This window comes from Ambystoma mexicanum, chromosome 8 (assembly GCF_040938575.1).
Source record: "Ambystoma mexicanum isolate Mex_15411 chromosome 8, UKY_AmexF1_1, whole genome shotgun sequence".
Classification (NCBI taxonomy): domain Eukaryota; kingdom Metazoa; phylum Chordata; class Amphibia; order Caudata; family Ambystomatidae; genus Ambystoma; species Ambystoma mexicanum.
In genome coordinates, this window is record NC_090929.1 from 506,310,268 (window position 1) to 506,326,435 (window position 16,168).

At 44.0% G+C, this 16,168-nt stretch overlaps 1 protein-coding gene across 1 annotated transcript in view; it reads left to right on the forward strand.

The window, feature by feature from the left end:
- GABRD (gamma-aminobutyric acid type A receptor subunit delta) overlaps window positions 1–16,168 on the forward strand; it is a 504,159-nt gene that overhangs the window by 358,911 nt on the left and 129,080 nt on the right. The window contains exon 5 of the mRNA XM_069610173.1: window positions 12,961–13,043. Within this exon, the coding sequence (XP_069466274.1) occupies window positions 12,961–13,043 (83 nt within the window). The remainder of the gene's footprint in view (window positions 1–12,960; window positions 13,044–16,168) is intronic.

Consider the following 16,168-nt stretch of genomic DNA (forward strand, 5'->3'; position numbering starts at 1 on the left):
CAGTCTCCCATGTACTATACAAGAGTAGTAGAGCACGGCTTATAGTATCTGTGGGTGGCAAATATCCTCGCCGAACTGATCAGGCGTGGGATACTAACTCCAAATAGCACAGCTGAATGTGACGCCCCAGCGCCGAACAGCCGCACAACAGCCAATGGGCTTTTCACCGTCGGGCTTAACGCCGCAAGGGTGGATGTCAGTGGGCTTTGAAGCTCAGATAAGCCCCACCTCCTCTGGGCTGCGTGCAATGTCCTGCCCCTGCAAGAGCCCCGTCTCAGCTCGCAGTGCAGGTCAGGTCAGGAAATACAAAAACGAACGTTCCTTCCACATGGAAATTCACTCTTCCTCTAACAGGTGCGCGCCGCTCGGGCGGATGTCAGTGGGCTTTGAAGCTCAGATAGGTCACGTGCTGCGTGCAAGCCCCGCCTCCTCTGGGCTGCGTGCAATGTCCTGCCCCTGCAAGAGCCCCGTCTCAGCTCGCAGTGCAGGTCAGGTCAGGAAATACAAAAACGAACGTTCCTTCCACATGGAAATTCACTCTTCCTCTAACAGGTGCGCGCCGCTCGGGCGGATGTCAGTGGGCTTTGAAGCTCAGATAGGTCACGTGCTGCGTGCAAGCCCCGCCTCCTCTGGGCTGCGTGCAATGTCCTGCCCCTTCAAGAGCCCCGTCTCAGCTCGCAGTGCAGGTCAGGTCAGGAAATACAAAAACGAACGTTCCTTCCACATGGAAATTCACTCTTCCTCTAACAGGTGCGCGCCATTCAGCCCAAAAATATCAATACATGACTTTTTTTATTTATTTGAATTAATTGTATAACAATGTTTTCAAAGAAAAGGAATATTTAACATCACTGTATCCTGTTCAAAAGTCAAAAAGAAAAGAAAAGGAAAAACAAATATATGTACTTTTTGTCCATATCCCCCAGCCCTAATACCTACTACCGATTGTCCAAATTCACAGTATTTTATTTCTTACTTTTATTTTGAGATTTGTGTAAAGTAATTAATGTACTTCAAAGCTAAGCGTCGGGGGTACCGTACATTTTTCCATATAAACACAGTGGCTGTTATTAAACATGGCCCTTTTTTTGACTATCCAAAACTTTCAAACTTATTTAATCATTGTGATGTTCTTTTTACCAATAAAGAAAGAGAACTCTACAAAATATATATCACTCATGCTGTTTTGAACTTATAAGGTGGCTCTGAAACGAACCTTTGGGTTTTGGAGAGAGGTACATACTGGCAAGAGTAAAGCAGTAAGGAAGACTGGGGCACACTAACAACTTTTTAACGTTTTTTGGGAGAACAAAAACAAGAAGAATTGTTAGATTAAAAAACAAAAAACAAAAAAACTCAAAAAATAAAACAAATCTTGCCATTTGGCTTGGTGCAACTCAAATGGCTCTTTCAGGCCAAAAACACATTCATCACCAATTAAAATAGAGTGGTAACAGCAGAGACAAGTCACCATGGCCCACTCCAACCTCACGCAATGTGGCAAAGCAACATTACCCTGATCCTTCAACTCCTACATTCATCCTCAAAAACTGCACCTCTTGCTCTTACAGATCTGGAAGCACTAAGTGGCCTTGAAAATGTCAGCGGTCGTACTGTATAAGACCAAATAGCATAGCTTAACAGGTAATTGCAAAGAGATTCACTCATTCTCCTCTGAGGCAGAGCCCTACCTGGCCCAAGTAAGGCCCACTACTGATGAGCAGCAGCAGGGATGGACATAAATATTGGTTCAGCTGCAGTCAGTTCGCTAAACTAGAATCTCTCTTGACTGGCTGGTGAAAATATATATCCTCCTGTTAAATCAAGTGATATCAAACTGAGGCAGGACTAGTGCTTTAAACATGCAATCCTAAGCAAAGCATTGAAACTGACAGCCTTTTTTTAATAGTGTGAACTCAATTACATCTGTGGACTCACATTTTTTTTCAGATAAGCCACAGGGAGACTCTTTTTTTCCCCTAAATCACTCACTTGGATAAGGAGTAAAACAGTGTTTTTAACGCACTTAGGGACTTAAACACACACCTTGCAAGCTCTAGTTGTTCCGCATACTTACGTTTTGGCTTTCAAGAACTACAGTACTGTCCTATAGAGTATACTTGCAAAGAACACAAATCCCTTAATAAAGTAACCAGTCAATATACAAATCCTTATAGGAACATGTTAAGCCAAGAGTATCATTACAGCACTATTTTTCACATCCTAAATGGAAGTGCACAAGACCCACAATGTGAGCTTGAAAATTCCTCCTTCGTATTTCACTGTTATACTTTGAACACTTAACAGCACACAATAAAATAAATTATTTAATAAGGTAACCTGCCTATACTCATTGTTTGACACAAACGTATTGTTATGCATGAGGCCTCCTAATTCTGCAGCAGATAATACGATTTCAGTAGAAAACCCCACACACATCTCTGCCAATCATGTTCTGCTGTACACCATTCTATTCCAACTGCAACTGCAAGGCTAGCACATACCTCTACCAATGCACTCCATTTGTGCCAATTGTGCTCTGCAGAAGACCTAGATTCCACCAGCAATATCCACACGCATATCTGCCATTGCACCCCAATCCTGATCTGTGGAAGGCCATTGCATTCCAGCATGCATTCCCACACAGAAATCTCTGCTTGTGCACACTACTACCTAGTTCGGTTAACCGTTCAGCTCCTCACGCAGCAATACCCGCGAATATATATTTTAAAAAAGCAATTGAATGTAAAACCACATTCCTTTCTGTGAGTCGGACTAGCAGACAACATGGATATAAAGTGCGTTTCTGAAAAGCAGTTTAATTTTGTGACTCTGTTTATTTGTCTTTGTCTTGGTGGAATTCAGAGATTCGGTATGTAACTGGAGCTGTGAGTGGGCTTTCAACTGAAAATGCCTCATCGCAGTTCAAGTCGCCGAAAGCACTCATACGAAAAGACAAACAGCATCCTTCGCGGCCAGGACCTTAAGAAGGAACTAGTAATTGCTTGTACTCAGCATTACATGTCTAACACATTTCTTTGCAATCGGCATGCTTGAGATGACAAAACTACTGCTCTGCGGGGGTAAAGGGATGGGTAGTTAATACAACTACTCCCACCTGCTATTAAACCAGCACGGATCCCAATCGTAAAGGAGAAAGTACACAAGTATCCTGCTTCACAGCTTAGGGTAGCACAGGCCAAGGACAGGCTGTACAACTCAGGAGGGATCGGACCTGCTACGAAAGCATATCAAACAGCATTAGTACTGGGGTCTCAAATTAAAAGAATGCCGAGCCAGTTCTATAATAATATGACACTTTATAAAACTACAAAATACACACAACTAATGAAAAACTCTAAGGACCAGAATGCTGTGAGTGAAAACATTGAGAAATCAGACTTTGGAATAAAGGGGCACTCTGGGTTTTAAAATGAGTGTACAGGCAATATTTTCAACAGAAATGTTAAAGTCAGTGAAGATGTCTCAAAATAGTTAGAGTATGGTCTTACTAGTCACTAGGGCCCCTTAGAGCAGGCCAGTGGTACAGAACCACTATCAGTACTTTTATTCTTGCTTTGCGTGCTTTTCAGTATCACACCAGGAAACTGGGCGCTTTTGGCGCTCAGCCAGGGTCAAGTCCGGGACCGACTGATTGCAGGTCAAAGACACCGTGAAACGGCAGCTGTGGAGATGCGAAGACTTTCGTCAGCAGCAAACAGGCTCAACTGACCTAACACTCCTCGGTGGTACTGCAGAGGCGATGAAGCCCACTGAAAGGGCCGAAAGGGGATCAGTCGGGTTTGCTGTTTCAGAATCCTCGGCCCAGTGTCATCATAAACAGGGTGCTTTGTCTGCAGGAAGTAAAGATGGTGTTACATAAAGTTTGGTAGCCCTGGGAGAATCTGAGTGGGCGGGCCTCCTCTGTGGGTTTATGCCTCTAACCTGGCTAATCTAACTCTGCCTGGTCTTTGAAGCACTTAACCTCTCCACGCACCCCGCTCGCAATTTCCGTCTTCCTGGAAAGGGGCAACCCTTTCTCTGGGAAGAGAAAGGCCTTTTCTAGGGCCAAACCCAAATGGGTTGTTTTGGGAGAAACCTAGCCCCATACAGTGAACACACAGAAGGCCCTGCCCAGAAGGGAAATTAAAAACCAAGCTTATAATACAATTAAACGTAACTGTTTTGTCGAATATAATTATGAAGTTCCGGACATCACTATGTCATAACTAGACATGCCTTATGTGCGGAGTTTCATTTGCCACCACATCCTGGGGTCCACAATTATAGAACGCATTTGTGATGCAGGATTGCCCACAGTAAAAGGCAGTTCCTGGCTGCTTGTCTTTTGGACCCCATAGGGGCTTGCAGAAATGAACATGTCACTGCTTGATTGCCACGTCGCCAAACCACAAGGCAGCTGGTGAGAGGCCCGTAGACTGGCTCTGCAGGGGTACATGTGTGCACTATGCTTTTCAGTATGGAGTATTATGAAAGGGGGGCCTCCCATTCAGGCACAGTGTCATCAGTGAAGTTTTATTACTAAAAATCAAAAATGAGGACACTGTTAATCATCCACCTCCTGTCCTCTGAAAGAGCTTGAAGGAGATGTCCCAGCATTCTGGGCTGGGCAGAAGGGGAGAGGCTAAAGCCCAAATAGCCCAGTGGATTTGCTTGCCTAGAATGAATCGACCAATGTCATAACCGGGGCATCTCATTAGCAAACGGTATTTCCCCCATGATGTAATGTAAGCATGGTTTCAAAAGCTGAAACTTGTATTATATCCTTTGGAAAGAGTGTCTGTATTGGGCAATGTGGCGGCTACACTAACCATTGTCGTGTGCGGATTGGTTCCTGTAGCCTTTGCCAGCAGGATGGTCCCTTCTACTGCTCATGTGGATTTATATACTAACTTCTACATACTTGTACTATAGTATTACTAGTGATGCGGGTTTTAATAGCTTTAAAGCCCCTACCCTCAGGTCGCACCATGTGCTATTAGCCTGTAAACCTCGTTAAACACCCTGGTTGCGTTCTGGCCTTTGACTCGGATTTCAGGCCTTAAAATACCCAGTGTGGCCATCAGACCGGTTCTAGAAAGCTTAACTACATTTTGTAAAGTTTTCAAATGGTGTATTGTGCTGTAAGCATTCAAGATCTGTTAGTGCAAAGCGGGAGTTCAGAAATGAGCCTTTCTCATTTTCTTTACTGTGCATGATTTGAGGTGTTTCACGTGCTATTTTCTTTCATTTTTGGAAAACACGGTGCTGTCTCTATAACATGAAATGTTACACTAAATCCCCATGAATGTACAGAGAGGGAGCGATTGGTATTTTCTCAGAAGAACTAATATCGCGCCTTCCATGATGTCACAATAGATTAGAGCGTCATAACCGATAGGCAAAGTTGGCATGTGTGACGTCAAAGGAAATCAAAATAAGGCGCGAGGTGCACAACATGTAGTCTGCCTAGCATGGTGAGCCTCCGACATAATGGAGCGCCCTGCTGTTGTCTGAACTGCTTCCTTACGTGCAGAGCCGTGACCTGTGGGGCCGAGTTAGTGTGTTGACGTTGGCTAGGTCGAGGCCATTAGTAGGCCTGAGCGGTTATGCTGCATCCGACCCAATGTCTACTCGGGCATCTGAAGCAGATGTTTGAGGCGTGAGTTGCTGTCGGGCCGAAGGTGGGGTCTGGGCCACATGATACCAGGTCTCTTGATGGACATGAATCACGTCTGAGAGTGGACACGAGTAAGCCAGGCCTCGGTGTTGGGGTGGCGTCCTTTCTCAGGTCCAACCGGTTGGCTTCGGGGGGCGGCGCCCAAGCTGTTTCATTTGTTGGAGTGCAGTTCTAAATTCCGGCGTCTTTGAGAGTGTTGCCGGAAGTGTATACAGAGAGTACTCTCGGGGGTAGGGGTGGGGGTATTGCAGGATCACAAACTTTGGCTCAAATTGTTGGATCTTAAGGTCTACAGTGATAATGTCTTATAGACTTTTCTTTAAAAAACACGCATTCTTTGTCACAATCTTCCAGCTCGTTGTTATTCATGATGTTGAAAACATTTGATTAGTGACTTAAATTAACTTTATTTGTTTGCATGTCAAGATAGTAGACATTACACGGCCACAGTAGTGGCCGTGTAGTTATGGTTAAATTGCTGTTTCCATAGGAAGAACACTTTTTGGGCGGCTTATAACTCCGCTCCCCCTGGACGAATCCTCACCAAACTTTGCAAAAAAAGTATATGACCCACTGTGAATTTGCAAAGTTTGGTGAGGTTTGGTCCAGTGGGGGAAAATTAAAGGGGGGATCCCAAAATGTCTTTTTTTCCCATAGACATAATGGGAAAAATCTTTGCTCACGCCTACAGCCCAAACCGCTGGATGTATTTTCACCAAATTTGCAGCAGGAGCAGCGTCTTGGTCCCGAAAGCGTGCTAATCCATCCAGTAGTTTTTTTTTAAATGACCAAAACATAAAGCAAAAAAAATTAGTGATATCTATGTCTGCTCCGCGGACACACTTCCCTGTTCACTCCGCGGACAGGACACCGATTGGCTAATTGACTTGCGTCATGTCCACGGACACCCAACGTGTTCGCTGATTGGTTGGCTTGAAGCGTGAGGTGCATCAGATCTTTGGAAATGCCCACCATCTTGGGATATCGGCCGGTGTCCGCGGAAAAACATATTAAAAAATACAACATTGCACTTGTCAAACTTATCAAATAATCTCTGGGGAGATGAGGGGTGATGAGGATGGGATAGAATATGGCTGCAAGAAGCACAAAAATGGGTGGTTTTTACTGCGAAAGTCCGTGAACAGTTTCCGATGTTCGCGAACAGTCCTGAAAAGTTCGCGAACACCTCAGCATTACAGGGTTGGTGAAATGCAGTTCTTGGATGGCTTATAACTTTGGTGCCACTTAATGGAACTGCATGAAATATTGCATGTATATTCCTGGGCTGATTCTGAGTGAGTATGCAAAGTTTGGTGGGATTCTCTCATGAGGGGGCAAAATTAGAGGGGGGTCCCAAAATAATGTAAAGGCTTATACATGAGGTGCCATTTGACGAATCCTCACTTAATTTGGGAAACTGATAATACATTTAGATAGAAATGTTTTTCCGGAGTTTGGTAGGATTTTGTAAAGAGGGGGTAAAATTAGAGGGGGGGTCCCAAAATAATGTAAAGGCTCATAAATGAGGTGCCATTTGACGAATCTACACTTCATTTGGCAAACTGATAATAGATCAAGATATACATGTTTTTGCAAAGTTTGGTGGGATTCTGTCGAGAGGGAGCAAAATAAGAGTGGGGGTCCCAAAATATTGTAAAGGCTTATAAATGTGGTGCCATTTGACAAATCTACACAAAGGTTTGCAAACAGATTATAGATCTAGATTTAGATGTTTCGTAAAGTCTGAATGGATTTTGTGAATCGGGGGCTAGGTTATATGACGATTGTATGTGCATTCATTTGACACTTTTGAAAAAATAAAACATGGGTGGATTTCCAGCAAACCTGCGTAAGGGGCATTGGCAAGGACCTAAAAGCATGGTTTTGCAAATGTGCCAGTGTTTTATTATTTGACAAGTGTCATAATGTAGCTACAAAAATAGCGGTATACCTTTAGTGACTGAGGGGTAGCCTGTGGCCATGGGCAGTGGCCAGATTGTCGGGGTCATGGAATAAGGTCATGATCCAGACAATCTGGCTACTGGCCATGACCACAAGAGACAAAACATAGGATTAAAGTGGCCATGTCCACCTGGGTCTGGCTTTGTGGTAAAGTTATTCTAAATTAGGATAGATTTGAAAGGTCAGAAAAATGTGCTTGTGGTAATATGGTCATATTGGACACCTGCTTGAAAGATAGTCATTGGTGTACTAACATCCAAGCAGACTTACTAAATAAAATCTCCACACTACAAGCGAAAAATAAAGATAAGCAGGACAACTTGAACGCGATAACCGCGCTCTCTCCCCTGCCAAGGACCCCACTCCAGACACCGCTAACATCACACCATTTACATTCTCACCGCTCACCGTCGTTGAGGTAGAAAACATAATTCTCAGAATCAAACTCTCCAACTGCCAAGGTGATCCATGCCCAGCCCCCATTATCAAGGACTCGGCGCATGAGCTGGCCCCATTCATCACTGCCTTCATTAACTCGTCTTTCAAAACTGGTATTGTCCCGGATAACCTGAAGGACGCTTGGGTGATCCCTCTGCTCAAAAAACCTTTCCTCGACCCAAGCATTCCTACTAATTTCCGACCTATCACAACAGTACCATTTCTGCTTAAGATCTTAGATCGTGCTGCATACCTTCAGATTCAAAACTATCTGGAATCCAATAACATGCTAGGTCTACGACAATCTGGATTCCGCCCCAGACACGGGATGGAGACTGCGTTAATAAACCTCAAAACCCAAATCGAAGTCCTAAAGGATCAGGGCAAGCTAGCAATGCTACTACTTCTCGACCTTTCGGCTGCTTTTGATTTGGTCAATCACCAAATCCTTTGCAAGCACCTCCACTCCGCTGCCAACTTCTCACCCTCTGCTGCAGCATGGATCAAATCCTTCCTGAGCAACAGATCCATGAGAGTCTTTGCCCCATCCGCAGGTGCCGACCCTTCCCCAATTCATTGTGGCGTACCTCAGGGTTCTTGTGTGTCACCTACACTCTATAACATTTTCACAAAACCACTCTTTGATGTGCTGGACTATCTGGGTGTCTCCTACACTAATTATGCGGATGACACCCAGATACTCATCCCTATCACTGGTGATTATCTAGCTGACACCAAGGCCCTCAACGATGTCTACTTGGTTATCCAAGCTTGGATGGCCCAACACCAGTTGTGCCTAAATGATGAAAAGACAGAGCTTCTCATCTTGGGCACTGCACAACGCCTGAGCAGACTTGAACCGGCATATCAATCATTCTCTATAGACGACAATAGCACTAAAACATTAGGGTTCTACCTTGACGCTACTTTATCATTAACCCGTCAAACGAATGCTGTCAGATCTGCGTCGGCACACACATGCAAACTCATTGCAGCCTGCAGACCTTTCCTTAATACATCCAACAGTGTCACACTAGCGAGAACCCTCATCATGGCCAAAATCGACTACTGCAGTGCCCTCTACCTAGGCACTAGTCAAGAGAACCTAAATAAACTCCAAACTACCCAAAACAATGCTATCCGTGCCACCTTAAACATCCCTCGCAACCACCATATCTCAGAAACTAGATCTATGTTAAAGTGGTTACCTGTCAAGCAAAGAATCTCACTCAAAGCACTCACCATCACGCACAAATGCCTGGCCAACAAGGCCCCCATCTATCTCGGCAGCCGACTGTCGAGACACTCGGCCTCCCGTCCGCTAAGAACTGCCCAATCCCACTGTCTAGACATCCCTAGATTTAAACTGCAAAAAGCAGGGGGCTCAAGCTTCCCGGTCCTAGCGTCCAAGCTCTGGAATTCACTCCCTGCCACAATCAGAGCTGAAGAGTCTTTTCACACTTTCAAGGCCAATACTAGATCTTGGCTCTTCGACCCGCCTTAAGTCCTGCACAGCTCCTCTGTCATACTTGCTTTGACCTGCTGACTGTTTTACTTGTACTGAATGTCCTGTACATATCATGTATTGTCACTCCTTTTGCAATTTCATGCATTGCAATTGCCTGTATGTATGCATTTCTGTAACCTCTTAAATTGCGCCCTGATGCCTCCGGGCCTGCGGGTTTGCGCGTTATAAATAAAATAAATACAAATACAAATACAAATATGGTTCTCTTTTTGCCTTCTGCAGGCTGCTATGGAAAGCAAAGAGGGGCCATGTATGGAACCCTCAGCTTCCCTTTCCATGGTGGCCATCCTGGAAAAGGATTTTCCTTCCTATGACTAGATACTAGAGGCGTCCCGGTGTTGGAAAAAAAATCCTATTTTTTAGCACCCCGGGTTCCTGCTTTGGGAACCTAGGGTGCTAATGGCCTTTATCCCCCTTTTTAAGGGCTGGAATGGGGGGATAATGGTCCCTTGGGCTGATAACTTGGGCTGCTGGGTCAGTATCCACCGTTCCAGTCCCTGGAACAGAGTATGAACGCCACAATATTCCCATTAGCATAGCACAAAATGCAAATGGAAATGTTGGAAAATCTTATTTAGTCTATGTACTTTACTGAGAAATATAAAGTAGATGGAGTCTATACATTTTTTTTTTTAATTCTATTTTTAACTGTGAAAGGTGGTTCCTAAAGGTATATGTTGTTTGTTGTTTTTGGATGTATTTCTTTTTGGTCAGGAGAGCTGAGAATGAAAGGTGGGGAGGGAAATGAGGGAAGAGCAACCAAACACTAATATGGAGGGGTAGGTGGACAAGGGAAAATGTTGCGTGGTTGTTATTTCAAGGGGGCACTGTTTCTCATGCTCCTTGATTACAGCAGTGGTGGTGGCTCTTGGGGAGCAGGGATGGCATTAGCTGATGCCATTTTAAGATAAATAGCAGTTTTGCTAAAAGTATGTACTGTGTACTAGCTTGTTAATGGATAATGAGTAGGAATAGGTGTTGGAGCTGTGCAAGGGGAATTCTGAAGTTGAAAGTTCCTAGATCAGTAGAAAATGCAGTTCCGAACTGTCCGCCAAGCAGAGATCTTATCGTGAAGTGCGGACGGGTTCTCAGACACGTCATCATGCCGCGCGCTAGCGTATGGTCATGTGGCACTGTCCGGAAGGTCCGCTATGAAGTCAGATGTTCGTAGATGTCTACGGATGCAAAACTAGTTGAAATAGTTGCAAGAAGTGTATAGAAGTGTTAAAAATTATTCCAGATGGCGTGAAATGGCAGAGTTTTAAGGTGAAACTTTGGAAATTGGACACAAATATTGCTATATTGGGTAAGTATGATATTAGTAAGTTGTAGAAAAATAGCATGCACTGGTAAAAACCTATGAAATTCATTGAAAAACTTTGTTAAAGGGACGTTATGGTTAAGTTGCACTATTAAAAACCTATGAAATTCAATGAAAAAACTTTGTTAAAGGGACGTTATGGTTAAGTTGCACTAATAAAAACCTTTGAAATTCACTAAAAAAACTTTGTTAAAGGGACGTTATGGTTAAGTTGGACTAATAATAAAAACCTATGAAATTCAAAGAAAAAACTTTGTTAAACGGACTTTATGGTTCCAAGTAAAACCGAAAAACTCCTGAAATTCGCCAGTTATGGTAAGCTAAGCAACTATAACTCGCGCCACCACCGTGCACTGCTAAGACTAACACCCAGGACATCAAAGATGACATCACAAATGTCATTGATGACATCACTGATGACATCACACATGAAATACATTTTGATGAAAAGTCTCTACAAGGAGTTGTGTTTATATTGTTGATAACGATGTCAGGAGTGATCGGGGGACCTATCATGAACTACTTAATCTATTAAAAAATGTACTCATCTAATATCATTGTATTGGAGTGTTGTTGTTAATACAGAAACCTAATCATATATAAACATAGGCAATGACTGCAGCATGCACCATAGAAGTACACTATTTATAATATTGTAATTTTGGATAGTACAATAATGAATGCTCCCTTACCAGAGTTTTGAGTATTTTTAAACATGTAATAACTAGCTAACAATTCAAGACTTACAGCACTTGTGCTGGTATAAACAATACATATGAAGCACTACAATGCATACAAATCAGAGGCACATATAGGGAAACTAAAGTAAGGAAGAAAGAAACTGCATCATCAGAAAACAGTAATGACATTAAAGTTTATCTTCATGTATACAAATGAATTGTGTGTTTGAGGCCTGCTCATTTCCCCATGTATGTGCACCATGAGCTGAGACCAAACCCTAAGGAAAGTACTTAAAGAACATATGACAAGGTTAACATCTAGATATATAGCACCTTTTTAAATTGTATTATTCTGACAGCCACTGAACAAAACCACCTGGCCTATATATGTCAAGGAACATAAACAAGTGGCCCAGATATGTGATGTCATCAGAGATGTCATCAATGCCATTTGTGATGTCATCTTTGATGTCCTGGGTGTTAGTCTTAGCAGTGCACGGTGGTGGCACGAGTTATGGTTGCTTAGCTTACCATAACTGGCGAATTTCAGGGGTTTTCCGGTTTTACTTGGAACCATAACGTCCCTTTAACAAAGTTTTTTCAGTGAATCATGGATATAAACACATCTTTAAATGGGCACTTTGTGTTGCCCACTTTAACTACAGATTTGCAAGCTAAAACTTTGAGTTGGAAAGGTTCCATCATGCATGTGAAAGGCTTTGCTGCTGATAAAAGAAATGTGTTTGCAACCTGAGCACCTGAACGGCCTGCAGAGCCATGGTCTCTGTGTGTCTGCTGGACTCTGTGTGTGTCCGCCTTGCTGTGACTTGGAAAACTGGCAGTGCTTGAGTGTCCGGCCTTAGCCGATTCTATATTTGGCTCATGAGAAAGAAAAAGCGTCAAGGATGCGTTTCTTGAGCTTTTGAACCAAAGGTGCGCTCTGTAAAAAGAAAACTAACCAGTGTTACGGCGTAGCAACGATTTATATTTCACTTCCAGGGGAAGGACTGGCTATCCATGAATACTGAGGGAACACTGGTGCAGGGCGGAGTGACTGTTGACTCCATGTGGTATCCGGAGCAGTGAAAAGACAAGGGACAGGCAAGGTAGTCTATGTCAGAGTGTAGTCAGGATAGTAAGGTGCACATTTTTATTAACAAGATACTCATTTCTCCGGGCATCGACACAAAAAATACATGATTTACATATGCTCAAACAAAGTTAATCCCACTTGTCAGAAACAATACGATGAAAATAACTATAGGGACGTGGTCATTGTAATCCATCCATTGTTTAACATTTCCAAATATACCTAGCTAACATTGGTGTTATTTCATTTATCTCCGAGAAGGATCACCTCAACGTTGGCATGTGACATGGACCTCTCCAAGTATCCAATGGATGAACAGGAGTGCACGCTGGATCTGGAGAGCTGTAAGTACATTATCCTTCTATGCTACACGCCTGGTCCCCCATTTTCCCTGTGTGCTCTTGGGCACTTCCCTTTGTCTCTTTTGCTTGAAGGTTTGGGCTCTTCTTTGGTGTCCTTGACCTCTTTAAAAATGATGCATTTATTCAGTCTTATAAAACAGCATCACAATTTCTCTGAGTCACCCGTAGCCAGAGGAGTTGCTAGGAGGGTGGGGGGCTAAAGGGGCTAAGGGGGCTATAGCCCCTGGTCTTTTGGTTGTAGCCCCGGATAGAATCTCAGGAGCTACAACCAAAAGGCTAGCTAGCCCCCAGTCCCGACAGTTCAGACATGAGCGTAGCCCTGGGTCTTTTCCAGACCTAGCAACACCCCTGTCTGGAACTGTCTATTTCCACTTAGAAAGAGTGCCAGAAGGAGGCCAAATTCAGGCAAATATACAAATAGCCCAGACTCCGATCTGGAAACTGCACCACCTTCCCGAGCTTTGCCAAATCTATGCATTCTCCTATACCATACAAGGTGCATTGTCTCCAATCCTGATGGAACAATCCCAACCACTGGAGTTCGTGGTTGCATGGGCGGGGCAGCTCAAATCCAGCACTACTGTTCCCATGTGTAAAATTACATGTCCTCCATCATACGACCTTTTCCCATGTCTCCTACTGGAGCGATAAATAGACAGGCAGCTGGACAAATATAGACAATCATGACATCAAAAGCACGAAGGAGAAACACGATAGGCAGATAAAAAAGAGACAAAGAACTGGTGGATGGAATGTTACGTTTGGAGGATGTTTATGGGCGTGTGTGAGTCTGTGTGTGTGGTGATTGGATGATTTGGTTATGGATTAGACTCACAGGTAGATTTCGCAGACATAAAGCCAGACACGCAGTCTCGTCACATGATGCCACAGTAAATGGAGCATGCATGCTTTTGTAGGCAAGAAAGACAACACAGTACAAATGCAATCAATGTAGTGGTTATGGCAGTTGTGGTGAACCAAAAGAAGTACTCGTACTACGCTGGGTCATAGTTAAAGAGGTTTATTAAAAATGAAAGCAAAAACACCTAACTAGCCCTATCACTATGCCAGAAGTTCCCTACCTAGGAAAACTAAAACTAAGTGTGCACGTCAGGTCATAAGTAAATGTCTTCTGTCCGAATCCTAACCACTAACTGGGCCTACCACTTTAGAAAACACCTAACTAAAAGGTAAAAGGGGAGGCTTGCACAATAGCCTTGTGTGAGCTTCTGCCTGGCCCAGCTTGGAGAAGGCTTTCTCTCAATGTCTTTTAGTACACAATGTTACAGCTTTCACAATCTTCAGATAAGAGTCTCCTGGTAGAAATTATAACTATGCTCCATATGGATTTCACTCTCCCTCTTGATAAAGCAACCTATTTCTTCTTATCCTTCTCTCAGGTTTTATTTCAAATGTCCAAATCCCTTCAGGATTACCTGACAAGACACTTCTCAGTCTACCACCTTCTTGCCACTGGGACTCCCCAAAGTCCTGTGGTTCTCTGGTAGGTGTCTTTGTTTCGCAATTGCAATATTTTTTTAGGATGTCTGCTCACTCAGGTAATTTGCAGATTCCCGTGGCCTTGTGCACTTTGCCTGCCTCGCTGCAAAGCATTAATCCTCTTTTCCACTTTCTTCCCCGTATGACCTGTGTCTGCCCGTCTGTAGCCTGGTTGGCTATTTCAGCCATGGCATGCAATGTTCGTAACTCTTCCCTTTGTTTTAGTGCGGCTTTGCGCCCATTAGCTCCTCTTACTTTCTCATACTTTTGGCAGCTATTCCAGCCGTGACATGAAACGTTTGTACCTTTTCCATCCTAGTTTCCCAGAGTCAGGGCTCTGTCCTGCTTCACTAAGGCTTTTGTGCGGCTGTCGACTTCGGCCCTCTTGTCAGCCAGAGTTCGTAACACTCACTGGTGTCCTCGCATTGGGATTGTTTACTTCCTTCTGGGTTCTCATCTCTTTGACAAACACTCTTGCCTCATGGAGCCCGGGACTGTGGCCTCCGCTCTCCCTGCTGGTCTCGGTATCAGTTGTTGGACACCAAGCCCACCACTGCTTACCAGTGGTCATACGACCAGAGAAGATGGTTCTCTTTCCGTCTTCACTTTTGTCTGGACCGGAGCTGATTGATCGGTCAGGTTGCCCGGCTCCAGCTAGCGGGTCTCACTTCCTGCACGCCACCACTGGTTTCCGCGGCTCGGCATCACTCCACCCCTCCAGGACGGCGAATGCACAGAGGCTTGGCTCTGCGTAGCAAGGATTCTCGTGCCTCTGTAGAAGTCTCTCAGCCCTTCACAGCCCATGCTGCTCTTATGTATGCCATTACAACAAACGAAACTGAGTCTGTCTACTTTGATCATGGCCTTCAAATGTGGTTCAACATTACCCGAAGCTAATAGTGTGAAAAAAGGGACTTTGCTGTTTATAGGTGTAATAGAAGATGCCAAAGTCTTTTCCATAGTCATATATGCAGAATGGGTTATTTGGGCCAGGAGTTCCTTCGTTATCCAGTCAGTTTGTCAGAAACAAAGCAGAGTGCTACATAACAGAGTGGACAATAATACTGAAAAACACAGAAAAGTTTAAATACATATATAAAGGGTAGTTGGATAAGGGGTTAAAATGGGTTGGGATGGGGCTGGGGTGACTTTGAAAGGGTGGAAAAGGAGGGCTTGGCGAGGGATCCCCCAAATAAGAAAAACAAAAAAGTAAATCAGTGTTTTCGTGTTTTGTCCACGATGAAATTTACCACTATGTGATTGTGGTTGGTAAGATCTTGTCCCCAAGTGGGAAGTCATTCCCAGTGAGGTCCCACTTGCCCTAACCCCTAGGGAGGGTCTTGGCTAGCAGGCACACCTCCCTAGCCCCAGATGGGGTGGCTCCGCTCTGGGTAGAAGGGACTAATTGTCCAGATTCGTTACACAGTGTATGCCATTAACCATGCTGTGTTTACTGCAAAAGAAAGTTTCACTTTTCTTTCCTCGGGTTATATCAATACATGTGTTATTTTGAGACAGCATAAGGACTCCACAGAATTGTATACCCCAAGAAATATAAAACTGTGAAGCAACGGATTACTGTACGGTTCCCTATAGTTGTGTGTAAA